This window comes from Typopeltis vanoorti, chromosome 14 (assembly GCF_054136105.1).
Source record: "Typopeltis vanoorti isolate ZY-2024b chromosome 14, IOZ_Tvanoo_1.0, whole genome shotgun sequence".
Lineage (NCBI taxonomy): Eukaryota > Metazoa > Arthropoda > Arachnida > Uropygi > Thelyphonidae > Typopeltis > Typopeltis vanoorti.
The window spans coordinates 73880554-73908549 of NC_143562.1; the positions used below are offsets into that span (position 1 = coordinate 73880554).

Consider the following 27996-nt stretch of genomic DNA (forward strand, 5'->3'; position numbering starts at 1 on the left):
AGGTATTTAACGAACAATTTATAAAGGTATTTCATTCTTGTGAACGTGACATCATGCAGAACTTGAAGACAGTGGAAAGGAGGAATAGGAACTGTTAGTAAGTGAACAGGAGGTATATGAGAAATCGAATAAACTTGATGTTAATAAGGCTGCAGGAGTTGATGCTGTTTCACCATATGTTTTGAGTGAATGTTCTGGTGAGTTAACATATTTTTACAGCTTTTACATATCTTTCTAACATGAGTCTTGCACTGTGCCAAGTTCAGGAGGAGTGAAAAGAGGGCAAAATTGTTCCATTTCAAAAGAGAGGTGATAAGACTAAGGCTTTGAATTATAGACTAGTCTGTATGTCAGGAGTTGTGGTAAAAGTGTTAAAGAGGTTAGTTAGGACCAAGATTCAGAATTGAGTTGACAACAGAAAAATACTCTTTGGTGGCCAGCATGGGTTTGTTGAAAGAAGATAGTGTTTCAGTATTCTGCTTACTTATTATAATAAGGTGACAAATGCATTGGATAAGGTAATGTATACACAGTATATTTAGATTGTGCAAAGACTTTTGATAAATTTCCACATGACTGGTAAATAAGTTGGAATAGATGGGGGCTGAGCTGTGATGGATTGGAGATTGGTTGTCTGATAGGTATCAGTGAACTGTCTGTGGAGGAGCATCCCAGAAGAGGAAAGTTACTAGTGGTGCACCACAAGGGTCTGTTGCTATTTAATATGTATGTAAATGATATTGGGAGAGGTCTGAATGGTGATATGCAGTTGTTTGCAGACGATGTGAAGTTGGGGGAGAACTATCAAGAGTAGAGTGGATGCCGTGGCTTTGCAAGAGGACTTGAATACACTGGCTGAATGGGTAAATGAGAATGAATGGGGATGTCATTTCGTTGTTTCAAAGTGTAAGGTTTTGAAATTTGGGAAGCAAAGATGGGATGTAGAGTACACAATTGGTGGAAATATCTTGGAAGAGGCAGAGGAGATGAAATCTCAGCGTGATTGTGGACAAGGACTTAAAATGGTGAGGACAGCACAGCGGATAATGGGAATGATGTGGAGGACCCTGACTTGTAGAAGGATGCTATGGTTCCCATTTTGAAACTTGAATCAGGCCACATATGGATTACTGTGCACAGATTTGGTCACCTGGTTTTCAAAAAGATGTGTCGGAAAAGGTTCAGAGACAATTGACTAATGTGGTATTTTCGGGTTTCTGGAATGTTGAGTATGAAGACAGACTGGGAAAATTCCATTTGCAGAAATTGGTGGAAGAAGGAGGAAAGAGGATATGATCAAGACGTCATCTATTAAGGGGTTATTACCAGATTAATGTGGGAGAGCTTTTGCATAGAATGGATGAAGATAGGAAGAGATCAAGAGGTCATCCCTGGAAGCTGTGTGTGTGCAAGGAGTGAAGAACAAGTTTTTTGCATGGAGAGTGGTAAGCGATTGGAATGCATTGCTTGAGAATGTGGTGAGTGCAGATGCAGTAAACATATTTAACGCATGGTATCTTGAACTGTGTGTGTAATAGTGGAACCTTACAATGAGTCTTTTGACTCCATGGAGGTTTAATAATAATGTGCACTTTTACACAGTGCTCAGTCACTTGAGTTATGTTTTTGTTCTGGAATTTTATGTACATGCACACGATTACTTGGTGCCTGTTTACTCGGATGTAGATTGAGATACATGTTGCTGCCCTTGAGGTAGGTAGCAGGGTTTTTTCTCCCAGAAACTCGAGTTTTTCATCCTGCATACAGACAAATTGGCCCTTCAGAACACATGCAATTTACAGACAAAAAATACTAGTTGTGGTGGTGGTGGGCAGTCGATGGTGTTGATGCAGACGATTGGTAGTAGAGGTTCAGTGGTGTGGTGGAGACAGTTGTATAGTAGGTGTCCTCCTGCGATGAGTCTTCAGACCACTTGGAGGTGTCACGAATAATAATAAAATAATAATAACTAATAAATTGCCACTTGTTAGGTTTGTTTGTCTACTATAGAAATTTAGACTGTTGAACCTACCATTATTAAATTTAACTAGGAATACTGGAGGAAGCTCTTTGTGCCCTCCAGTAAAATAAAGCTAAGTAATATTTACAAAACTTTAGTGTTTTTTGTAGAGAATGGCAGCATAAGCAAACGAGACTGGTCATCAGAAGGCTTGCATTTCATATAGAGTTCTAGTATATAATGTGACAACAAAATTTCATTATCTTTAACAATCACAAAAAGAGGAAATTTTTAAGAAAAAGTATGAAAATTTTATTTGTCATAAAATCTGATAAGAGAAAAAAATATATAATGCTTTGATATTATTATTAGTAGAAGACCTTCATGGAGTCAGTGACTCATGGACCACCTATGTTTTTAATGATGAAAAAATTAGTTTAGATATTTTGTCAGGAATTTAAGAAATGAAGTGAGAAAAAGAAATCTTCGAGGACTGTTAGAAAACATTAAAAACTTTATTTACAAGAGACTCAGTTTTGATCAGTACTCTGGCAATAAAAGCTGAGGGAAATTTTCACCTAAAAATTGTTTAAATGGTTTTGTCGTGAATAAAGCACATTCCCTGTATAGTGTTTGTTTATGTGTGATAAATAAGATTTTTTTTTTTAATGTAGAGAATAGTAAAGTGTGAATGTGTGTTATCAGTGTTTCAGTGCTACAAGATAATTGAGATATATGATTAGTAGATCTCCATAGATGCATTTTGAGATTTCATAGTAGTAAGAATAACAATAATACTTGTAATAATCTGCTTTACAGATATTTGTATTTCTGTTTTTTATTTAGCTTTGTGCATAATTATTGTTGGTAACTCAGGATATGTACCAGTCAGTGGATTAGGTTTCAACTGTAGCGATCCAACTATTCAGAAGCCATTCACTGGAGATACAATTAGCATACAATTTTTATTGGGTGTTACATTTATTTCACCAATAATTCTGGTAAGTAACTCAAAGAGATAAATGTTATTACTTTATACAGTGAGTTTTTAATGATAATTTGTAATTTAAAAAAATCGAAACAGAATGATTTTCTTCTGAGCAAATGTCCACAGCATTGTAATAGTGGGTGCCCACTAATGTTATACAACTCACCATGACATTTGCATTATCATGATTTTTCTCTGAAATGCATAAAAAATATCATATCCTTCAGAGATGCATTTTTTTCCCATTCCAGTTTCAAAGAAGCAAAATTTCATTGTGATTATTAACAACAAGTATTTATTTGGAGGGGGAACAAAATGGTACATCCACTTTAAACACCTCTATAACATAACTAGAAGAACACCCTTCAGTTGGAAAAGACCCAATTTTGTTTCTCATCTTGATGAGAGGAATCTTTCTCTGGATTTCTTCAGTTGATAATGTTATAATGTTGTTATTTTAAATATATTATTTAATTTATTATTTACTTTAATTACTTTTACTTATTTTCTTTGAATAACTCTTACTTAATTCTCTTCTTAAATCTCTTTAGCTTAGTTTTGTCTAAATAATACGCTCTATCTTTCTATCCATCTTAAGATTCACTTAGGGCCATTATTCACTCTTAAGTATGGTGCACATGGATTATGAAGACAAAAAGTTTACTACTGGACAATGCCGATCCCTTATGTTTCAGCACTGGTTCTGATTCCTTGTTCAGATTCAAGGAAAATTTATATTATACTGTGCCACCCTGAATCCTAGATTATTGAACAGTGCAAAATCAAGGAACCAGAACTCAATTTAGTACACTATCTTAAATCACTTAAGCTTATTTTGCAGTCAAGCTTCCCTAACAATTTATCTCCCGCTGTGGTTCGAATTTTATGAGAAGGTGCAATAGAAATAAAAATCAGGCAAGTCACTAGTTAAACTTAAAGAAAAGAACATTTAATTTCAATTCAGACATTTACACATTATAAACAAACACCGACATATAATTTTACTAATATCAAAGAATGAATATAATAATCAAAACCTTCTAAATTTCTCATAGCATGCATCACACATCAATTCAAGTATGCAATTCTATCTATGAACAGCCATGCACTTTTATACACTTCAAGGCTAAGGATTATTATTCACTTATCAAATCACAAAGTAACCTCCACGTGCTTCGGCATTAATTCCTTCAAAAATTCATATTTTATCACTACTTCAAAATCTAACTATCTCTAAAGTCCTGAGCATAATTAATAACCTCAAAAAAACTTAATGTCCTTCCTAAGTTTACAAGCTTTCTCCCATAACACAGTTATTTAACAAAACATAGGGTTTACATTACCACTTTGCTGGGGGACTATTCTTGGCCATCTCATTCATCACGACTGAACTTTCTCTTCTTGATTCCTGGCTCATTCTATGTTATCTGTAGTGATCCACTGGTGGTCCGGACAGGACATTCTCTGCCGCCGAAAGTAATTGCCCTTTGTTTTCTCGTCAACTGGCTCAGCTATTTCCTGGGGAATTGGAATCTGCCTTCCACTGGGCTAAGCGTTGACCGGCAAGCTTTCATGAATATCACAGCATGCTCCTTCAGTCATTGTCTCGATGACCTCGTCGAAGCATGGGGCGAGAAGTGCTGCCAAGAGGTTCCAAAACCAAGCGAAAAAATCGACAAAAAGCCTTCTTTTATGCACTGCTACCTTATTTAAATCATGCGCCATCCTTTCTTTCTACGTCACTGCTTTTCCCCTCCCCTTTGCCTGAGTCACCCTACATCTTCCAGTACGTACCACCACACACTCCCCTAGCGTGCTCCTCAATGTGTGTGTGGGGGGGGGGGATGCACGCTTGCCTTACTCGGTGCATGCATACTTGTTTCACATGTTCAGCTTCTGGCCATCTGCACCTAATCCGATTAACTTTTCTCCCAACAAATTTACAAGCATTTACACAAAAATAACATAGCTGAAATCACAGACAATTCACAATATTTATATTACAACATGAATAATGGATAAATAACCTCAATTTAGTAATGTTTCTGGTAAGTCACAAGTAATTTAGCACATCTGATATGTCAATATATGTTCAAAATTGTAAATGCATGTTAAGTCTGAAGGAAACGTAAATTAATTAATTTTTAGTTAAATTCAGAACTTAACAATATGTTAGCCAGTTTCATATGGAAGAAGCAGAGTTTTTCATCCTAACACACACACACACAGTTTACAGACAAAAAAAAATACCATTAGTGACAGTAGATGATGTATGTGTAATTGATAAATTGCATCATTTTTGTGAGTGGAAGTTCAGGTAATGTAGACAGTGGACTGTGTAGAGTGAAGTACCCCTCCTGTGATTAGTCCTTGGAAGTGTCATATAGTAATAATAAATAAATAAAAAAAAAAGAAAGAAAACTGAACTTGCAAAATATCATGCCATAAAGTAAATGTGGAGAACCGACCAGAGCTTCTGACCTAATGTCCAATCCTTACCTTCTCGTGGTGCACTCTGTTGGGTATCTACTTGAATACTGAACGAATGAGGATGGGCAGGCAATTTGGAATTTAGCTGACCAAATTGTATTCTTATTGGTTAAACCAAAATAAAAAATGATGGTACAACATGACAAAATATCATGCCGGCTGGGATGTCGCCCAGTTAAACAAGGTCCCCGTTGTTTTCGCCAGAGAACCAGGGCGAACAGCGAAAAGTCAGTTACTGCAACAAATCTGAAAACACACCCGAACTCAACATCACTAGAGTTAAAGATCAGTACTATCGCCATAAGAAGCCTGAATGGCAAAGAAATGGAGCTAGCTGAGAAATTAGATAAGTACCAGATCGACATAATAGGGGTGACTGAAACAAAAAAGACAAAAACTGGTGAGATCTTTCTGAGCAATAAATACAAAATGTTATATTCAGGCAATGACAATCAAGGAAAAGAAGAAGTAGCCATAGTATTCAACACAAAATACGAAGCTAATCTTCTTGAATGGCAGTCAGTCTCAAGTAGAGTAATGTGGGTGAATATGAGAATGGGGAACTGAACAATGAGACTTATTTGTACCTATGGTCCCACAGAAGGCTCTACTAAAGTAGAAGTAGAGGAATTTTTTGAGGCTTTAGAAAAAGCAACTGACACAATGAAAATGGAAAAGTTGGTCCTTGTTGGGGATCTAAATAGCAGAGTAGGAAATGATTGTGAGGCATACAAAAATATTTTGGAAAAATTTGGAGAAAAGAGTAAAGCAAATAATAATGTCAAATATCTGTTGGATTTCTGCTCAGGACATGGACTGGTTATTACTAACACCATGTTCCAACATAAAAATGTGCACAAATTCACATGAAGAGAAGAGGCAAGTAAAAAGAAAAGTCTCATTGACTATGTTATTGTTGATAGTGATGTTTTTTCCCTGGTGCAGGACACCAGAGTGTACAGAAGATTTGAAATTGGAAGTGATAACTATTTAGTTTTGAGCAGGATAAAATTGAATGTTATATTGAAAAGAATAACATGTAAGAAAGTGTTAAAACGAATAGAAGTTGAGCAGCTCTCAGATGTGAACTGTAGACTAAAATGCACAAAGATTATTGAAAAAAAAAATGAGTTTGAGAACAGGAACCAAACCTTGGAGATTCAGTGGCAAGCCTTGAAGAAAGCCCTGATTGATTCAGCTACAGAGGCATGCGGTGAGGTTGTCTGCAAGCATAGAAAAATCAGAACTCCATGGTGGACATAGGAAGTTAAAGAGGCAGTGAAGGAAAAGAAGAAAGCATATCAAAAGTTCCTGGCAAATAAGTCAGCTTGTGCTCTTAGAGAATACAGAGACAAAGGTAAGAAAGTGAAACACTGTAAAACTAGCTAAACAAAAGTCATGAGAGGACTTTGGCAAGAATATAGAAAATAAATATCAAGAAGGTGGTAAGATATTCTGGAGGTTGTTGAAGAAGCTTAGAAATGGAGGAAAGAGTGCTGTAAAAGGAGTTAGAGATGATAAAGGTGACATGAAAACAGGAGAAAAGGGTATCCTTGAAGTATGGAGTAATTACTTTGAAAAACTGCTAAATGAAACAAGCAGTGATAACAGCACAGTGGTAAAAAACACTGACCAGGCATGCAGTCAGGAATACATATCCATACTTGAAGTAGAAAAAGCCATCAAAGGCTTGAAATGTGGAAAGGCAGCAGGAGTAGATGATATTCGACCAGAAATGCTGAAGTATGGTGGTATAAGAGTCTTACAGTGGCTGCACTGCATAGTTCAGAAAGCCTGGACAGAGGGACGAATTCCTGATGATTGGAGTAGAGCTCTCATAGTACCCATATATAAAAAGGGAAATAAAACTGCATGTGAGAATTACAGAGGTATTTCCCTACTTAGTGTTCCTGGCAAGATCTATGCAAGTATACTTGAGAAACGGTTGAGAAGAATTGTGGAAGGAAAGCTTGGTGAAGAACAAGCTGGATTCAGGCCAAATAGAGGCTGTCAGGATCAGATCTTCACTTTACGACAAATAGTCGAGAAATCATGGGAATATAACAAAGATCTGTATTTAAGTTTTGTCGATCTGGAAAAGGCATATGACAAGGTTCCAAGAGAGAAGCTATTCAATACGCTGCAGTTATATGGTGTCAATGGGACATTATATCAAGCAATACTTAGTCTTTATTTGAGTTGTAAGTCAGCAGTTCGAATTGAAGGAAGTACAGGAAGATGATTTAATGTTAAATCTGGTGTGAGACAAGGATGTACATTATCCCCTCTGTTATTCATTATCTATATGGATCACATTATGAAGGAATGTGGTATTAAACCTGATATCAAAATTGGAGATGTTAATGTCAGCTCTTTGCTTTATGCGGATGATGTTATACTTCTAAATAAATCCGCTACAAGTCTGCAAGATTCTCTGACTAAATTGAATAGCTGTTGTAATAGATATGGTATGAAGGTCAGCAATAAAAAGACAAAGACAATGAAAATAGGCAGAATCATTGAAAATGTCAACTGTGTTGCGAATGGAGAACCTGTGGAACAAGTAAAACATTTCAGCTATTTAGGCACGATTTTTACTGAAGATGGTAAATTAAATATAGAAATAGACAACAGAATCAGCAAAGCTGGTATGGTGGGAAGTCAATTGAATAAATTCATATGGAATAAGAGAGAAATTAGTCGGAACACTAAATTAGCTGTATACAAGACATTGTTCAAACCACTTTTAACTTATTGATCTGTTTTACTTCTGGGTCAGAAGTAAAACACTTGACCAAAGACTAGAGACCACAGATATGAGAGTCCTGAGAAAGATTATAGGCATGAACAGATGGCATCAATGGCAATATATTAAAAATGAGGATATTAGGAAAGAACTTGACATTGTCAGTATCCAGGAATGCGTTAGCAGAGCTAATCTCAGGTGGTATGGTCACTTAAACAGAATGGGCGAAGAAAGATTAGCAAAACAAGTGTTCTCTGCCAGGTTGGCAGCAAAACGACCCAGAGGAAGACCAAGATATAGGTGGATTGATATGGTACAAAGTGCATTAGATGATAGAAATATAAGATCTGATAATGTTTGAGTCTTGATAAGTAACAGACTGATTTGGAGGAAAATTGTAGACAGGAAGTTAGTAATGTTGTAATTTTTTCATGTAGTACTGTCATATCCTGTACACCCTTTGATGGTACATGGCAGGAATTTGATGATGATGATAAAATGTGCATGTGCACTCATTATATTTTTTTTTCACACACACCAAATTTTGACCCACTTTTTTTTTTTGCATATTTAAAGATTTGTGTTTTGTTGCCAATTAGTCAGAGAAAAAGAATAAATTTTCACTTTTTAGTTCTTCACAAAGTTCTTCAGGCTAGGAACTTTGTGAAGGAGGAGGCTGTCCTGTTTGTTGATAATGTATTAGTTTTGCCAGTCTGGTTGGCCAAGTAGTTAGCATACCCACTCCCCAACCAACAGGTTGCAGGTTAGAATCCACCATGAGCATGGGTGTTTGTGACTGTCTTTAGGTGGATATGAATTTCATCATCTGGTGTGAGACCACCGCCCTGATTATTGGAGGCCTAAAGTGGTTCAAAAAAGTTTGAAAAAATCCTTGGCATACCAATGATACAAAATATACTATAGGTTTATAACCTTTTATGGGTTGGAAATCACACATTTAAAAAAAAAAAAAAAGTTCATATCTTAACCTTGGGTATTTTCCTAGAATTCAAAAAAGTGAAAATTTTGTCCCTGAACTCCACCTCATTGATTCAACCAACAGATCAGTATGTCATCACAAACTTCATGATAATGTACCATAAGCTCACATTTGAACTTTTGTTTTTTATTGGCAAGTGATAGAGAAGACAAGTTAACATTCTGAAAGCATTATATCAGAGATGCTGTAGATGACATTAGCAAAGTGTAGGAGAATTATTATTATTATACCTCCAGGGAGTCCAAAGATTCATCAATGGAGGACACCTAATCTACAGTTCTCTGTCTCCACTACTCACTCCACCAACACCATCTACTGCCTGCCACCACTGTTAGTATTTCCACAGACAATTGCAAACATCCATGCCCATGCAGGATTCGAACTTGCAGCCTTTTGGCAGGAGAGTGCACACACTAACTGCTCGGCCAACCGGCTAGATTGGTAGCAGCATGGAAATGTTTGTGGTCCTAGATTGTGTGTGTCCTATTTTGAAAGGTTCTTACCTGCTGAACAGAATAAAAAAAAAAAAAAAGAAAGAAACTGAAAAAAGTAGCACAATTTGGAGTAAATGTTAGTGTTGAGGTGATATCCGATGTGGATGAGCTTCCCCAGTCTCTTTCCAAAGACTTCTTTGAAGACAAAATCCCAGATCTGAGTGAAGAATTTGCATCAATGGATCTTGAATCACTAGACAAGATCAGATATCTCTTTTGGACTGTTTACCTCGAGTCTCTCCCAGCATAAACACATCACATCAGTAGCCTCCTTGGCATCCAAGAAACTACTCATCTCTTTCATTCAAAATGCTATTTTGCATCCAACCAACTCTTAACTATATGAATCCAAAATCTGCCCATGCTTAAAATACTGCTTACATGTTTGGGGTGGTGCACTGAAAACCTCCCTTAAAATCTTTGATGTTGTCTAGAGGTGAGCAATTAGGCTCATTGATGATCCCACCCTTACAAATTCATTCCAGTCTCTAGTGCAGTATTTCAGCACTGGGTCTGTTCTACAGATACTTCCATGGTCACTGCACCAGTGAATTGGCAACCATCATTCCTCCACTTTCTGTTGCTACCCAGCATCTCTTTACTGTGCAACTACAAACACACTGAACCTCCTCCTATTCATCTTCTTTTATTCCATCCACCTCTGTCCTTTGGAACAGCCTTCCTCATGAACTATCCCAAACAATAATTACACCTTGCAGCTCTTCAAAAAAAAAAAAAAAGCATCAATAAACTTCTATCTCAGTCCTCATCTGCACCTCACACAAGACACTGATGTACTTATGGGTCTCTTGACCTCTCGTGTATGGGATCTATATGTGTGTGTGTGTGTGTGTGTGAAAAGTTTTTTACCTTGGGGATAGTATATATTAAGGATACCAATAATTTTATAAACTTGATTTTTTTACTCCTTCTCCCAAGTAAGCAAAACAGTTAAGTTTGCACCTGACCGTAGTTCAAGTCTAAAGGTAGTGCAACACCAGGGCAACTCCTTAATATATATTAATTTATTAAGGAGTCCTTAATATATATTATCCTCAAGGTAAAAAATTTTTCACATCTTTATCTCATCCAGAGTTTCTTATTCAAAGTAAAAGCACCTTGTAGTAACTTGTATAGGTAAAGTTGAGAGGAGACCTCAAAAAAGGTTGAAACCAGTCTGGGTAGTGACCCCTCCCCCACACCCATAATGTATAACAGTATACACCTCTTAGTGAGATGTGTTTTACATTATGGGAAATACTAAGAATAGTGATCAGAGCTTTACCCACCTTTACAAAGAGTTGCCCTGATGTTGCACTACCTTTAGACTTGAACTACGTTCATGCGCAAACTTAACTGTTTTGCTTACTTGGGAGAAGGAGTTAAAAAACCAAGTTTATAAAATTACTTGGTATCCTTAATATATATATATATATGCATGCATAAACTTGGGATGCGTATTTGAAGGAAATTGTTGATGAGGCACACGAACATGGTCATGTGACCCTGACTATAACAAGTTATTCAAGGCTTGTTTTAAAATTTATTCTCATTGAGCCATGTGCATTTATCCAGGAATCAAAAGAGTTACAGTTTTATTCTTTGTTCAAGAAGAACTTGACTTGATCCTTTCCTGATTTCAGAAATGTCAGGAATTGTATCCTCTCCACATCAGATATCCAAAATAATTTTTCTCCCCATTTGTTGCACACTGATGTTTACATCAAGAGAGAGAGAGAGAGAGAGAGAGATCAGTTTCTTGGCATAGTTCCTCCATAAATAATGAGCAATTCTGATCCTCCACGCAACTCTGAAAATGACTGAAGAAGTTCATCCACCAAAACTGACTTTCTGTTATATGGAAGTCACGGTTCATTAACTTGAACAGCGCCACACCAAGGGTGTGGCACTGTTCAAGTTAATGAACTGTGATTCCGTAGATGAAATTTGTGTTTTTTGAGAACAGGTTGCCAAAAAAGACATTTTTGTTTATTATTATTATTTTGGCTAAATTTTTGAAGGGTTTTTTTAAATCAAAGCATCGTTTACAGATTATTTTATCATGCATATTTTCTTGAAAATGAAAGCATTTTCTTCATATTCTTTAAAGAAATTATATAGATATGGATAGAATATACTATATGAAGCTCTCTTACTGCAATGTTTTTTTTTTGGTTCCATTTATTCCTAAGAATCAGTCATTCACTGTATATGTTGATTGTGTGTTAATATATTAGGACACAACCGATATATGCCCACACGATATTTTACTGGTCACTGGATGATAACTATCAACTGCTAGCCCATCATCAAGCAGTCAGTTAGTAGAGATCATTTGTAGTATGTGTTGAATATTTAGTGGAGTAATGTAAAGTCAATTTGAAATAAATGTAAAGAATTATTATTAATGAATTCTGTGGTATATTAATATTGTACGTATAATTTTTATGTACTTTTTATCACATATGCAAGAGGGTGCGAAACCTCTGTAGCACATCTGTGCCGTGTGTGTGGGAGTTTTGAACAACTGAAGGTTGTAGTCATTAGGGGAAACTGTGTGGGTAAAACCATTCCAGAATACAGTGAAAGAGGAGGATGAAAAATTGTTTAGCTTGTTGTTTTGGAGCTGCTGTGTGTGTTTATGAGGGAGAAAGTGGAGGATTGGTATCAGCCAATTCAGTGGAACAGTAACCATGAAAAAATACCTCAGTAGAGGCACAGGGCAGGAACAATGTCTGTGAGGAAATGGCCAGGTTGAGTAAGAGTGAAGGTCTCTAGTTAACTAAATTGCCCTCTTCTGTACAGCAACAAGCATTTTTAGAGAGGATTTTTGGTGCACTACACATGTGAGAACAACATTCTAAGGTAGGATAGATTTAAGTTATGTACAGTGTTAGGAGTTGCACATGAGAAATAATGTCTTGAAAAGCACATCACGTTTTTTTGGATGCAGAGGATGTGATGTGATGTAATCTATCTCATATGCCTATGCTGGGAAAGACTAGAGGATTTCAGTCACTCCAAGAAGCAATGTGTGAAGATCTGGGTATTGATTGTCAGAGGTAAGGGAAGAGATGAAGTGCAGATGAATAAGGTAGGAGTGAAACTAACAAATAGTGAAATTAGGCAAGTGGCATAGCAGAAGTTGTTATAGAGGAGTATAAAATGCAAGCTAGAAAAGTGACACATATGGTATGGAGGTATGCAATACAAGAGAAGTGATTTTGAATGGGAGTGAGAGATGAGACAGAGAACAAGAATGCAAATTGGAAGGGAAATGGGGCTGGCCAGTGAGGTCATGGAGACATGCTTTTAGGAGAGTGGATTCAGGAAGTGGTCAGCCCAGAAATGGGATGCATACGTAGTAGTTGAGTCTGGGACGATAGATGGGACAAAAGGGGGAGAAGACAGGAGCATGTGTGGAGAAGTCTCAGATGGGGGGGGGGTTAGAGACCAAGGAATGAACTGTTATGCTTATTTACAAATGCTAGGAATATCAGAAATAAGGGAGATGAAATTGTTGCATTGTGATTGAATTTAAGTGAAACATGGTGGGATGAGCATGATATCCTGATGGGAATAGAAATGGAATCATATGATGTTTTTCATGAGGATAGGAAGGGAAGGAGAATGTTTTGCTGATGATAGTGGGGGAATTATGTCTGCAGAAGTTGAGATATGAGAGGGAAATAGTGACAGCGATTTTGAAGCAGTATGGTATGAAATGGAGGTTGATAAGATGAGATATTTAATTGATTGTTTCTATAGAAACCGGGGAATGTAGAGAATGAGGACAAAGAAATATATTGGCAACTTGGATTAGTGAGCAAGATAAAAGTGATCATTATGGATCATTTTAATTATGGCAATGTTGATTGGAATGAAGAGATAGCATCAGGGAATGAGGAGGAATTTCTCGTATTCTTAAGGGACATCAATATGTAATGGAGAGCATATGAGGGTTAATAGTCTTAGATCTGGTTATATCATCAGTGAATGTGATTGTGAATGGAGTGTCTAACCTTCTCCCATTTGGCAATAGTGACTATAAAGTTATCACCTGGGTTATAGCTAGGCAAGAAAGGGATATATGTGGAACTTCAGAGCTGCTGATGTATTCTAAAGGCAAAAAGGCTGAATAAGGTAGGAGTAAAATGGATGAATGAAGGGATTAAATGGAAATCTGGAAGCTACACAAGATATGTGACAAGTAGAAGAAAGAATGACTATTGGAGAATTATGTTAATTAATGACAGCGGAAGATTAGTAACGGATGTAGAGGATATAGTTTAAGTATTCAATGAACAGTTTATCAGGGTATTTTATCTTCATGAAGTTGACATCATGAGAATCTGGAGTGTAGAGGATATAGTGGAGGATGGATTGATTATGAGCAGGAGGTACTGTATATGAGGAAGTTCTAGGGAATTAACAGAAACCTTAGCACACCTGTTTGACATGACTGACAGCCTTGCAACAGGGAAGCTCCACAGGAGTGGAAAAATTGTTCTGCTTCACAAAGGAGGAGGGGAGAGATAAGACCGAAGCATAGCTACAAATTATAGGCCAGTTAGTCTGAACTTGTTAAGTTGTTAGAGAGACTGGTGAGGACGAAGATTCAGGATTGGGTTGATAATAATGGTATTCTCTATGATGGCCAGCATAAGTTTGTTAAGGGAAGCTCATGTTTTTGCATTCTGCTTATGTATTACAACAAGGTGAAGAATTGGATAAAGAAGATTCATACGATGTGGTATACGTGGATTTTTCAAAGGCCTTTGATAGATTGCTACATAACAAGCTGCTAACTAAACTGAAACAGTTATGATTGGATAAGAGATTGACTGTGAGATAGGTATGAGTGGATTGTGCATAGGGAAAGGGTTATCACAAAAGAGGAAGATCACTAGCAGACTACCACAGGTCTGTTTCAGAGCCATTATTGTCTAATTTGTATGTTAATGATATTGGGACACTTAACTGGAGATATGCAGCTGTTTGCTGATGATGGACTTGGGAAGAACTATGAGCAGAGCAGATGTAGTCTTGTAGGAGAATCTCAGTGGACTATATGAGTGAGTGAAGCCACCAGTTTAATGTTTAGGAGTCACATTGCTAAAATTGTAAGAACATCAGAACAGATTATGGCAATGATTGAGGACCTTGAACCTGCAGAAGCAAAGAGATTATGATTCCTTGTATAGGATTTGATCAGGTCAAATGAATATGGACAACTCTGTACAGATTGGTCACTTGGTTTACAAGAAGATGAGGATATGTCTGAGAGGGTCCATAAAAAGTTGAAAGTTTTTTCATTTGGTTAGAAATGAAATTAAATTTGCCAAGAAATTTCGAAATATTATCAGCCTGGTTGGCCAAGTGGTTAGAGTATCTGCTTTCCAGACAAAAGGCTGTGGATTCAAATCTCACCGTGGACATGGATGTTTGTGATTCTATGAAAATACTAGTGATAATGGTGGACAGTAGATGCCGTTGGTGTAGATGATGCAGTTCGCTGTAGTTGGTGGATTGAGTGATAGAGATAGAGAGTTGTAGAATAGGTGCCCTTCCACGATGAGTCTTTGGACTCCTTGGAGGATTGCTATAATTTTGTTTAATCCTTTATCTAGGTGTAAGTAGACAGTTTGCATGTGAAATATCTTCATGACTAGGCTATTTGTATATGGAAACCGATAACTTCGTATCAGTTGCCTAGTATCCCATAATGCAACACTTCCTTTCAGAAGGTATATTGTCATGCATTGTGTGAAGGAACATTACCCAGAATTGTGTTGACCTTTATTGGGATCTCATCAGGAGGAGACAGACCCAGAAGAGATACCAAAATTTGAATTAATGCAGAAATCATATATTTTTCATATCCAAGTAGTGAAAAGGTGTTTCACCTTATTATCAAAATACTATGGGTCAGAGATAGTTGAAAGTTTTTTCACTTGGTTTGAAATGAAACTTTGTCAAGAAATTATATTCTTGTTAGGCAAGTGATTCATTCCTTGCCATGCAAAAAAAAAAAAAAAAGAAATACATTGCCAAGTGGGTACCCTGACAGTGACAGCCTCTATTTGACCTGAATCTAGTGTGTTCTTCTCCAGGTTTCCTTTGAGAGAAAGAGGGAGAGAGATATTAAAGAAATGTAAATTGCAGTTTGTTAGATAGGTAGAAAAGGGTGATATTATAGCCACGTTTGGTAGGGAGGATATTTTTGGATTAGTACAGAGGGGATTATAAAAATAGTAGAAGGTGAGTGGGGGAAAATAAGAGGCTATCCCTGGAAGTTGTGTATAGGTGTGGTGAAGAAAAATAAGAGGAATAGATTTTTTACATGGAGAATTATGGGCAAGGAACACATTACCAAAATGTATCGTGTTAAGGATTTTGAGGTTCAGTATGATAAAGATGTTAGTTGAGTGGACCTTCCACTGCTCACTCCATAGAGGTTGATGTGATAATAATTGTGATCTGTAAATGTTTGGCCTCTTGTGACGAGTGTCCTGACTCCATGGAGTCAGAAGAATTATGAATGCTGGTTGAGTGCACCCACATGTGATGAGTATGTTGACTGCATGGCAGTTATTCATTAATAACAAAATTGCATTCTGCATTAGCAGAAACCATAGCATGACTATGCTGGCATCCTTATTTTTGCTTTAAGCATACTATATTTACAATATTTCAATGTTATTCTTTTTGAGTTCGTTCTATTAATGCATTCATGTCATAATGGAAAAAAGGAATACATTGCCAAGTGGGTACCCTGACATTTATTGATTGTAACTGTCGTTCTTCTTAACTCTTCATTTTTTTATTCTGGAAAATTTTGTTTAAACTGTTTTCTTGAACATTTTCACTTTGTACTTATTTACTGTATGTTTCGTGCTGGTTGATATTGGGTACTGATATATCAATTGCAACTTTTGTTTTCTGTTGTGAGTTTTTTTTTTTTTTTTCCCCTCCTTATTGTTGAGTTCAAACATATTATATTAGCTTTTGGTGATTGTTCTTAACTTCTCTTTATGTTATATGTTCACTGTTAACTTGTATATAAATTCCATTACCCATTGTAATATTTTTGTCTTTAATTTCAGATTACATCTTATTGTTTCTTTTCCATTTATCTTTTTTTTTTTTCTCTGTTGATATTTCCATGAGAAAATCTCAGCATATGTATTGTAGTTTAAATAATTGCTTTTTGAAGTCATTTTCATTTCTTGCAAGTATTCTTATATCATGAATTCTTATCCCATCTACTTGGGATAAGAATTCATGATTTTTTACATTCAGAATTCAGAATTTTTTACATGATATGACTTTATGCATGCAATTCCAACCGACTTGTTGCAGAGTCTGACGTTCAGTGGGGAGAAAGGTATTTTTTGTCTGTAGAAGTGTTTGTGTTCATGGGGCTGCTTTGCCTGTTCTGAGGGACGAAAAACCCAAGTTTCTAGGAGGGAAAACCCTCCACTTCCATACAAGACCAGCTAACTCACCCTTAGTCAAAAGAAACCAGATAAAGGTCCCTCACGTCACTGACAGAATCAAACTCAGGTCTTTCCAACCAAAGGGCTTCACCTATACCAACTGAGCTACAGAGGCTCTTATTATAGCCACAGAATTTAAATTCCCTTTTATTTATTTCTTAAGTTCTGTTGTTTCATCGATAATTACACTAAATAAAGAATGGCTCTTAAAAATAATTGACTTGTTTAATTTCTTTCTTTTAAATGATTTTCTGCATATTTATATTGTGATATTTTCTTAGGAATTCATTTTTTGTGTAGATAGATTTAATCATTTCAGTAATTTGGAGTCAGTGGCATGTTCCTTGATACTTAGTACTTTCTAAACATCCTGTGATTTGATTCTATTAAAAGCCTTTTATTAATCAATGAAACACATGAATGTTGGTTAGTATATTCTTTGATTTTCTGTTATTTGTTTTACAACAAATATAGATCAATATATGATCCCTCATGGAATCCTTGTTGTTCATGATCATAATTTAGTCATGATTTTAATTCTTTCATAATTACTGCTTGTACTATAATACTATAGTGTTGGCACTCTGTAACGAAATATCCAATTGGTATGTGTTGCCAGTTAAACCAGCACCTCCTGTTTTCATCAGGAAATCAGGGTAGATGGTGAAAAGGTAGCCACTAGAACATAAGTTTACAGAAGTGAAGATAGAAATCATCACTGAATGAAGCATCAATGGAAAAGAGCTGCAGTTAGTAGAAGAAAGAAAAAGAAATGAAGAATCAAAAACAAGACTATGTTGACTTAATTGGGGTTGGCTGAGAAAAAGTTGATCAGAAGAGGTAAGTTCATTTTAATAATACAATAATTGCATGCTTTATTCAGGTGCAAAGGATCTAAAAAAGAATTTGGATTAGTTGGGATCAAATCATTGCCAAGGCAAATAAGGTTAGGCTCCAGGATGAAAACCTATTCTTCATATTAAACTGAACTCACTTTCAGTGTGAAAAGCTTTGTAGAAGTTCTTCTCATCCTAGACCAGATGAGAAGAATCCATCTGTGAGTAAATATCACTATGGAGGCTAGGTGGAAGGAGCAGTAATAGGATTTAACTATAAACGTAAATGTAAACTTCTTTAACAGGAAGCAGTCTTAAGTAGAACAGTATAGGTAAATTTCAAAATGTGAAATTGGACAATGTAACTTATTTGTGCTTGAAGTCTTGATGGGAAAAATATTATTTTTCTCATCAAGAATTCAAGTACTGAAGAAATAGTGTGAAATTGTGTTGTCATTAAAAGTGCAACTGACATATACAAATGGAAAAACTAGTTTTTGTTTGAGACCTAAAGTAGGAAGTGAATCAAGTTACATTGTAGTAAAATAAGTGTTAAAATTTGTTACAGGAATTAGAACATGTTACTCAGAGACTTGATGTGATAATGATCATTAAACCTTAGTAGGAAAATTGAAGCTATGGAGGGTGGGGTGAGAGGAGAGAGACAGTAATTAGAACCATCTCCAATGAAATTGTAAGTGATAATAATAAGGAGATATTGTTTAACAGAAGTAGCACTAATTCAAAATAACACTGAAGGGCATCTAACATAATTTAGTATTAATATATTAATTAATAATTAAGACATACATTTTCTGGTAAATCCAGAGTAGCTTAGGTGAATAATCAACTTGTTAAGAGAATATGGTGTAAGAAAAAATAATGAAAAGAATATATCTGATAAATCAAGTGTTAATTATGGTGGATATAAGCAGCAATTGGGGAGGATTTCTGAACAGTCAAAGCTGAATAACTGGACATGACTTCATATGCACAACATGTAAAGAATACAGAAAATCAACTGTGGGACTTCTGATATAATGTCCAGTACTCCACTTCCTGTAGTGCATTCTTTTAGTTGCCATCCACAAATGAACAAGAATGAGTTGTCATGGGACTTAACCAAGTTCTGCTCAATATATGCCAACTGTAATCATCTCTCACTTAAATAAGGCTGCTCTCCCTCTCTCTCTCTCTCTCTCTCTCTCTCGGAAAAGTTAATTTTATTGAATTTGAGGTTGTTCCAATACCTAACTTTTCATTCAGAAAGTGAAAAAGTTATAAGCTCTCAGAGTAAGAAGCATCAATTGAAAAATAAGTGGAGCTAGCGTGAGAATTATAGAAATCCCATCTTCATATAAATGGTGTTATCCAGATGAATAGAACTCAAACCAGTAATAATAAGACAAAAGTGGGTATAATGTTCATTGCTAAATATGAAGATAAACTTCTTGATTGATAGCCAATTTTATCTTAAAATTGTCACCATTTTTAGGAGTAAATTGTACCAAAAATCTGCAGTAGAGTGGATGATTAATCAGCTATTCAAGGAAATATGTTGTGGTGGTAAGGAAGCTATGCTTATAAGCAAATTTCAAAACGGAAATTGGAAAATTCAACTTTTTTGTGTATACGGGCCCTATTAATGATACCAGTAAGGGGCCTCATGTGCTGGTGTGCAAGTTGTTCACCACACAAGGATGGCTAATCAAAGGGGTGACATTTTGATTGATTAAAATTTATTTTTATGGCACCATTTAAGGAGTCCCAGAATTATATATACAATGTCTGTATGATATATCTGACCTGTATTCATTTAGATATAGTATAGCTGTGGTTGCACACATCTGGAATTGTCCTTGTGTTATTGTATCTTATGTGATCTTACATATATTTGAATTGACTGTTTTTTGAAAGAAGCCTGCGAATATAATCCTGTGGGTAAGTGATATTTGTTATATTGTAAAAGGTTGTAGTATAGTGCTTGAGAAATTAATTTATTTATATATAATCCAACCCATCATAAATTATTAAAAATTAATAATTATATTTAAATTTTAAATATTGAATTGTAGATGTCAGAAAAAGAATATTATAAGAAAAAATCCAACAACTTTGTCCATAGCCCAATACAGGAAAAGAGCAAAGAAATTGCAAATCAAACAACAATTGGCTGGTTCCTTAGATAAATTCATTAATTAATCTTGGCTGCAGAAACATCATATTTAGAAAAGAAAAGAAAGATTTCGTTTACTGATGTTGAAACTTTTTGTGATTGTAGACAGTACTCTTTCATCTCTAACTGAAAGGTTTATATTGTTAAAGGAGAATAATGAAATATTTAAAATCATTATTATTATTATTATTACGACCACCCCAAGACCTCATGGAGTCAAAGACTCATCTGGGAGGTCCTTTTACCACACACACACACATACAGCTCATCATACTGTGTTGTAAACACATTCAAACTCTTTGCAGACACCACATTCTCAGGCAAGGCATTCCAATCATTCACAACTCTGCACAAAAAAAACCTGCCTCTCACTCCCTTACTCACACCCTCTTTATACAGTTTCTAGGGATGACCTCTGGTTCTCCCCTGATCTTCCACTATTCTCTGTAAAACTTCTCCAACATTGATCCTATAACAACCACTTACCAACTTGTAAGTCTCTATCATATCTCCCCTCTTCCTCCTGTCCACCAGACTCTGCAAATTACATCTTCTCAATCTTTCCTCAACATTACAGAGGTCAGAAACTACCTTAGTCAGTCTCCTTTGGACCCTTTCCAACATCTCTTCATCCTTCTGAAAACCCGGTGACCAAATCTGGACACAATAGTCCATGTGTGGCCTAATCAAAGCCTTATACAATGGAACAAGAATCTCCCTACTTCTACACGTCAGTGTCCTCCACATCATTCCCAGAAGCCTTTGTGTTTTGTCTTCACAATTTTGGCGATGTGTCAAATAAATTTTAGATCCTTATCCACTATCACCCCCCAGATCTCTTATTTCCTCTACCTCCAACAATATATTCTCACCAAGCATAAATTCTGCATCCCATCTTTGTTTTCCAAATTTTAAAACCTTACATTTTGCAACATTGAATTCACATCCCCCATTTCCATGCCCAATCACTCAATCTATTCAAGTCTTCCTGTAAGGTCACAACATCTTCACTACACTTCATGGTTTGTTCCAACTTTGCATCATCTGCAAACAACTGAATATCTCCATCCAAATCTTCACCTATATCATTAATATACAAGTTAAACAGCAGTGGACCTAAAACAGACCCCTGAGGTACTCCACTAGTGACTTTCCTTTTCCTGGATATCGTTCCCCCATAAACAACTTGTTGATACCTATCGGATAACCAGTCTCCAATCCACTGCACCAATCTAATATCCAACCCCATCTGCTCTAATTTGACTGTCAACCTATCATGAGGTACTCTATCAAAAGCCTTTGCAAAATCCAAGTATATTACAATGTATCCTTTTCCTCTGTCCAAGGAAGCAGTCACTTTATTGTAATAAGTAAGTAGATTACTAAAACATGACCTCCCTTTAGCAAATCCATGCTGTTCATCAAAGATAATACCATTGTTATCAACCCAACTCTGGATCCTAGTTGTCACAAGCTTCTCCAACAACTTAACACAACACCTGATACACAGATAGGCCTATAGTTTGATGCTTGAGTTCGATCACCTCCTTTATGAAGTGGCACAATCTTGCCCTCCTTCCACTCCTTAAGAACTTGACCGAGTGCAAGACTCATATTAAAAAAATATGTCAAGGTGGGTGTCAACTCCCTGGCACATTCTTTCAGAATACGTGGTGATATATTATCAAGTCATTAACATCTAGTTTACTCAACTCCCCATACACCTCTTGCTCACTTATAGTCAGTCTCACCTCCCCATCATCAACTGCTCTCAATCCCTCCATGAAGTCACATTCACAAGATTGAAAGATCTTTATGAACTGCTCATTAAGTATCTCCACCACACATTCTGCATCAGCTGTCTTTATACCATTTTCTCCAATCAATGTCATCCTTCCATAATTATTCTTTCTTTTGCTGGCTACATATCGAAAGAACTCCTTTCGATATGTAGGATTCTTTTTGGCTTCATTGGCCAACTGCTGTTCATACCTCTCTTTAGCTACCCTCACCAACCAAGTCACCCTCCTTGCTTGGTCTTTGTAGACCTCATGGAATTGGTTATTTCCACTTCTTTTATGCTGCCTCCACAATGCCCTTTTTCTCTGTATTGCATGCTTAATGTCTTTATTCATCCATCTCACACCCACCTTATTTAACCTTCTCACCCTTGGAATACATTTAGACATTGCATCTACTAAACAGTTTTTGAAAATCCCCCAAGCCATTGATCTCTTCTCCAGCTAACTCCTCATTCCACGCTACACCCGCAAGCTGTCTCCTGAGCTCTTCATAATCCCCCCCCCCCTTGTAGTTCCACATATACCCTTTTTCAACAGGGGTCCTTGCACTGCTGGCAACCACCCAAGTAATCACCTCATGGTCACTCTCACGAATTGGTGGATGATTTGACACCTCATTTATAATTACATCCTCTGATGAGATGTCCAAATCCAAGACCCTATCCTCGTATGCCCTCTGTCTGAGGTAGTTAACCCTCAAAAACTCACTGTCTACATACTGTCTGAGGTAGTTAACCCTCAAAAACTCAAGAAACTCATTTTCTTTACTTCCAGTTGCTATCTCATCATTCCAGTCTATATTGCCATAATTAAAATCACCCATAATGATCACCCATTTCTTATTTTCTTGGCTAATTTGATTGTACATTTCATTATCACCACCATCCACATTACCTGGTCTATAACAACATCCCACCAAGTATTTGATTCCATTCACCTCTATCTCACACTATACTGCCTCAAAACCACTGGCACTATTTCCCTCTTGCATCTCTACTTTATATGGACATAACTCTTTCTCTATCATCAATAGCACTCCCCCTTCCTTTTTATCCCTTCTATCCTCACGAAACACGTCATACCCTTCCATCTCTATTTCTGTCAGGATGTCATCTTATTCCGACAATCTTTGGGTGAACAGACACAATTAGTGCAACCATTTCATCTGCCTTGTTTCTTATACTTCTAGCATTTGTATACAAACACAACAGCTCATTTCTGGATCTACAGCTAGTTCCACTGATACCACTCACTCGATGTGATCTCTCCATGCTCGACTGGGGCCATTTCCCTTTCTTCTTCTTCTTCATTTTAAAACCCTTTTCAATTCCGACTGTTTCCTCTTGATCTTGGTCATCCCATTCCTTTCCTGCCTACACATGCTCACCTCCTCTTGGAGCATCCACCTTTCTCATGCTGTGTACCCCTGTCCACCCTGAGCCTCCCCATTTCCCTACTCTTGCATACCCATTCTCTCATTTTCTATACTCATACCACTCACTTCCCCATTCATAACCACCTCTTCAATCTCTCCTGTCTTACTCTCCTGCTCTTCCACATCGCTTCCCACTCGATCTGATTCATTCTCTCTATTCACTTCTCTACCTTCCAGCAGCAGTCTTTCCAAGCGACTCACACCATAACCACTCAAATGCAGTCCATTGCTCCCATACAGCTCACTTCGTCCCTCAAACTCATTCCACACATTAACAAACTGTACTTCCATCTCCTCACACTCAGCCAGCATATCATTCATAATCCTTGCTCTCCGCCTCATTTCACCACAGTCACCTAGGTAACACGCTAACTACTCTTCCTGTCACACTATTCTCTTTTATCCTTCTAAGCAGCCTCCTGATATCCATTCTGACACACACTTTGTCCTGTCTCAAATCATTTGTACCTATTAATCATTCCTAATTGGCATGATGATACAAATAGGATATTATACAGAACAATATATAGCCTAAGTTTATGTGCAATTAGAGTGTCTGGCACCATATTTCTGTCTAGCACTGAATTCTAATTGAGTGTTAGAATTCAGTGCTAGGAATATGGCTTGTAAAATCAGTTAAGTCAAGGATTGTATGCTTTCTCTGTATTATACATTATTCATCATTTATGTATATCACATTAGGAAGAAAATTATGAGAGATGATCATAAAACAGTAAGATACTCTTACTGAGGAATATTTCTTAGGTTCTTCTTGGATTAGAATGCTTCTATTCACGTTAACTACGCTACCTGCCAAGATGCCTATATACGTCAAGGTTATCATGGATGCAAAGTGCCTATTAAAATTGTAATACCATTCATATTACATTGAAATATATGATGGATACGAAGCGTATGAGGATGCATATTTGATCCACAATGACCCGTAAGGTGGTTAAGTAGAACATCATGTTTCATTGTCAGTTATCATCACTAGAAAACAAGTGCAAAAAATCTCACTCACAAATCAGTATTCTTTTAAAGAAAACATTTCAGAGCTGAGAACAAATATGTATGATGTACTTAACATATTTGTATATGTAATTCACGGTTTTTCTTAGTTGATTTTGCATTGGTGATTGTAGGAAAGATCTGTTGTGTTGCAAGAATGAATGAGTAACTTATAAATGTCATGAGCTATGCAAAACAGTGAACTACATTTTTTGCAGTGAACTGTTGACACAATGGCAGATGTGTGAGGCATATTGTATGTTTGAGTTGGCTCTCAGTTCTAAAAGTTTCATGTTTTCTTTGAAGTTTTCCAAAATTTTTTACATTTGTTTTCAAGTTATTCATACTGATGATGTTGCTGAATGACAGGAAAACATATAGATGTTCTCTTTCATCGAAATAAAAATGCTCTATAAGAGTAGCTTCATCTTTGTTTCATCTGTTAATCTGTTTTAAAATCAGATATTAAACTCAGTTCTTTACTTTGTGAAGATGATTTGACACTTCAAAATAAATCCACCACAAGCCTTCAGAACTGTAAATTGAATACTTTCTGTAACAAATTTAATATGAAAATGAGCAATAAAATCAATATGGAAATAGGCAGAAAAATAGAAAGCATTAACTGCATTCTGAGTGGTGGCCTTAAAGAACAAGTAAAACATTTCAACTATTTAGAACAAAAGTTTCATTGAAAATTATAAATTAAATACAGAAATATAATAAGTTCAGCTGGTATAGTGAAAATCCAGTTCATGAAATTTATGTGGAGCAATTAGAAAAAAATTACCCTCATATGATTTGACACTCCAAAATAAATCAACTACAAGCCTTCAGAACTCTAAATTGAATACATTCGGTAAAAAATTTAATATGAAAATGAGCAATAAAATCAATATGGAAATATTGATTTTATTGCTCATAAAATCAATATTTCCTATCAGCAAAATTGACAAAACAGTATTCAAGCCAACACAATGCAAACAAAAAGAAATTTGTTTGTACACGATGTATCATCATGACTAAGATATTTGTGTATAACGAGTTTCTGACTTTATGTATGGGTGTTCTTTGTCTCCCATATTGCATAGCACACTCTTTCTTTCTTCACAGGATATAAATAATGAGTCACTTTTCAGATGAGTTTTGATCTTATTCAGGTTTCATTAATGGAATCTAGATTCTTGGAGAACTATATTGATTGAAGAAATCACACTTAGCTCTCATTTCCACTGATGAGACCTCAATAAAAGTCGAAATAGTCTGGAAAGTTACCCTTCCATAATGCTTCTTATTATAACGTGCCATGTTAAAGACGTTTAAATACATGCCTTTAACATGGTACATTATAATAAGAACATGTCCACCCTTGTATATGAAGTATGATGATACTTCATACACAAACTTTTGTTTGTCATCATCAAATTCCTGACATGTACCCTCAAGGGATGTACAGGATATTATGATAGTACTACATGAAGGACTTAGATGATTACTAACTTCCTATCAGCAATTTTCCTCCAAATCAATCTGTTATCTGTCAAGCTTCAACATTATCAGATCTTATATTTCTGTCTTCTAAGGCACTTTTTTACTGTATCGATCCATCTATATCTTGGTCTTTTTCCTGCCAACCTGGCAGAGAACACTTGTTTTGCTAATCTTTCCTCTCCCATTCTATTTAAGTGACCATACCACCTGAGATTAGCTCTGCTAACACATTCCTGGATACTAACAATGTCAAGTTCTTTCATAATAGCCTTGTTTTTAATATGATATTGCCATTGATGTCATCTGTTGATGCCCTAATCTTTCTCAGGCCTCTCATATCTGTGGTCTCTAGTCTTTGGTCAAGTGTTTTATTTCTAACCCAGCTCTCAGATCCATAAGTTAAAATTGGTTTGAACACTCTTGTATACAGCTTCGTTTAGTGTTTTGACTAATTTCTCTCTTATTCCATATAAATTTATTCAATTGACTTCCTACCATACCGGCTTTGTTGATTCTATTGTCTATTTCCATATTTAATGTACCATCTTCAATAAAAATTGTGCTTAAGTAGCTGAAATGTTTTACATGTTCTATAGGTTTTCCATCCACAATGCAGTTGATATTTTCAATGTTTCTGTCTGTTTTCATTATCTTTGTCTTGTTATTGCTGATTTTCATACCATTATTACAACAGTTACTAAATTTAGTCAAAGAATCTTGCAGACTTGTACTGGATTTATTTAAAAGTATAACATCATCTGCATAAAGTAAAGAGCTGAGATTAACTTTTGTTTGTTCTGTAGTAAAATATAGATGAAAAGAATATAATTCTTCAAGTATAGTATACTTTGCAATCCAATGTGTGTGGGGGAGGGGAGGGAATTTGCTATATACTGTTCTATTTCACATAAATTTCTCTCTGATTACTTTTTTGTTATTAAATTATTTGAGTAAGAAATAGTTTTATAATGGCTTTATTACACTTGTTTCATTTTAGTTTACTCTTGCTGAACTTTCCACTTCCCTGGTTCTGAAAGACAACATATCTTGTTCTCGACAGTTTAGGCATGGTTTTTATGCATTTAAAAAGTATTGTGCTGGAGTTCTCCATTTATTTGCTGTGATAGAAATCATAAAGCTCTGTGTAGGCGAATTAAGACCACATTTCCTTGACACTTGCCGTCCTGATATCACAGCATTAAAATGCTCTGATGGGTATGTAACTGAAGTTTTTAATTTCACTTTTTTTTTAATTCAAGTTTGCAATACTGAATTAAAAGGATTATTTTAAAGACTGATTTACTGCATACATATGTGGGTATGAAAGACACATAAATGTGTGTCTTTCATCCCCACATATAACCCATTCTCTGAATTAAATTTTTATTAAATATAGAAAGATAAAAGAAATGTCTTGCCTTGGATAGGTGGTTCATGACACTGACTGGCAAATGGAGAAATTGAACAACAATGGGTTTTATGTTAACTGGATAAAAATTTTCAGAAAGTGGTTTCAGTGGATAAAGTGAAGAATACATAAATAATGAAGATGAGAAAAATTTATTTTTAGTACAAGTGGATTAGGAAGGGGGCATGTAGAAAGGCTTATGTGTTTGTCGTAAATGTTGTTTAATTTTGATGGTATATATCAGAACACAGAATGATAAGTAAATAATTATTTATTGACTTATTGCTGATATTTCATTGGTGTTATAACCAGCATCTTCACAGCACAAAAACAGTTTGTCACAGTATGCAAGACTACAACAACATGGTGTAGCAAAGGGACTAGTTTAAAAATTGTAGCAACAACACGACTAAAGTCCTAATTAGGTGCCCTCTATGTAAAAATAAATAAAAATAAATATAAAAGAGAGAGAGAGAGAGAAAGCAGGTGCTAGTTGTGTCTTCAGATGACTATCTCCCAAATCTTAGGCAAATTTATACAGCCATATTTGTTGAAATTCGGAGTATGTTTCAAGGTTTCTGTGCAGTACTTTTGTTTTCTTGCAGTTGATCCTGTGTGCAGGGGTATCCAAAGCGTGGTCTGCTAGGCCCAACTTGCCAT

At 36.0% G+C, this 27996-nt stretch overlaps 1 protein-coding gene across 2 annotated transcripts in view; it reads left to right on the forward strand.

Moving 5' to 3' along the window:
- The window catches only part of LOC150099665 (phospholipid phosphatase 1-like), a 137902-nt gene that overhangs the window by 25140 nt on the left and 84766 nt on the right, over window positions 1-27996 (forward strand). For both annotated transcript variants that reach the window (XM_090404376.1, XM_090404375.1), the window contains exons 2-3: window positions 2807-2961; window positions 26926-27143. In XM_090404376.1, coding sequence (XP_090260502.1) covers window positions 2807-2961; window positions 26926-27143 — 373 coding nt within the window. The remainder of the gene's footprint in view (window positions 1-2806; window positions 2962-26925; window positions 27144-27996) is intronic.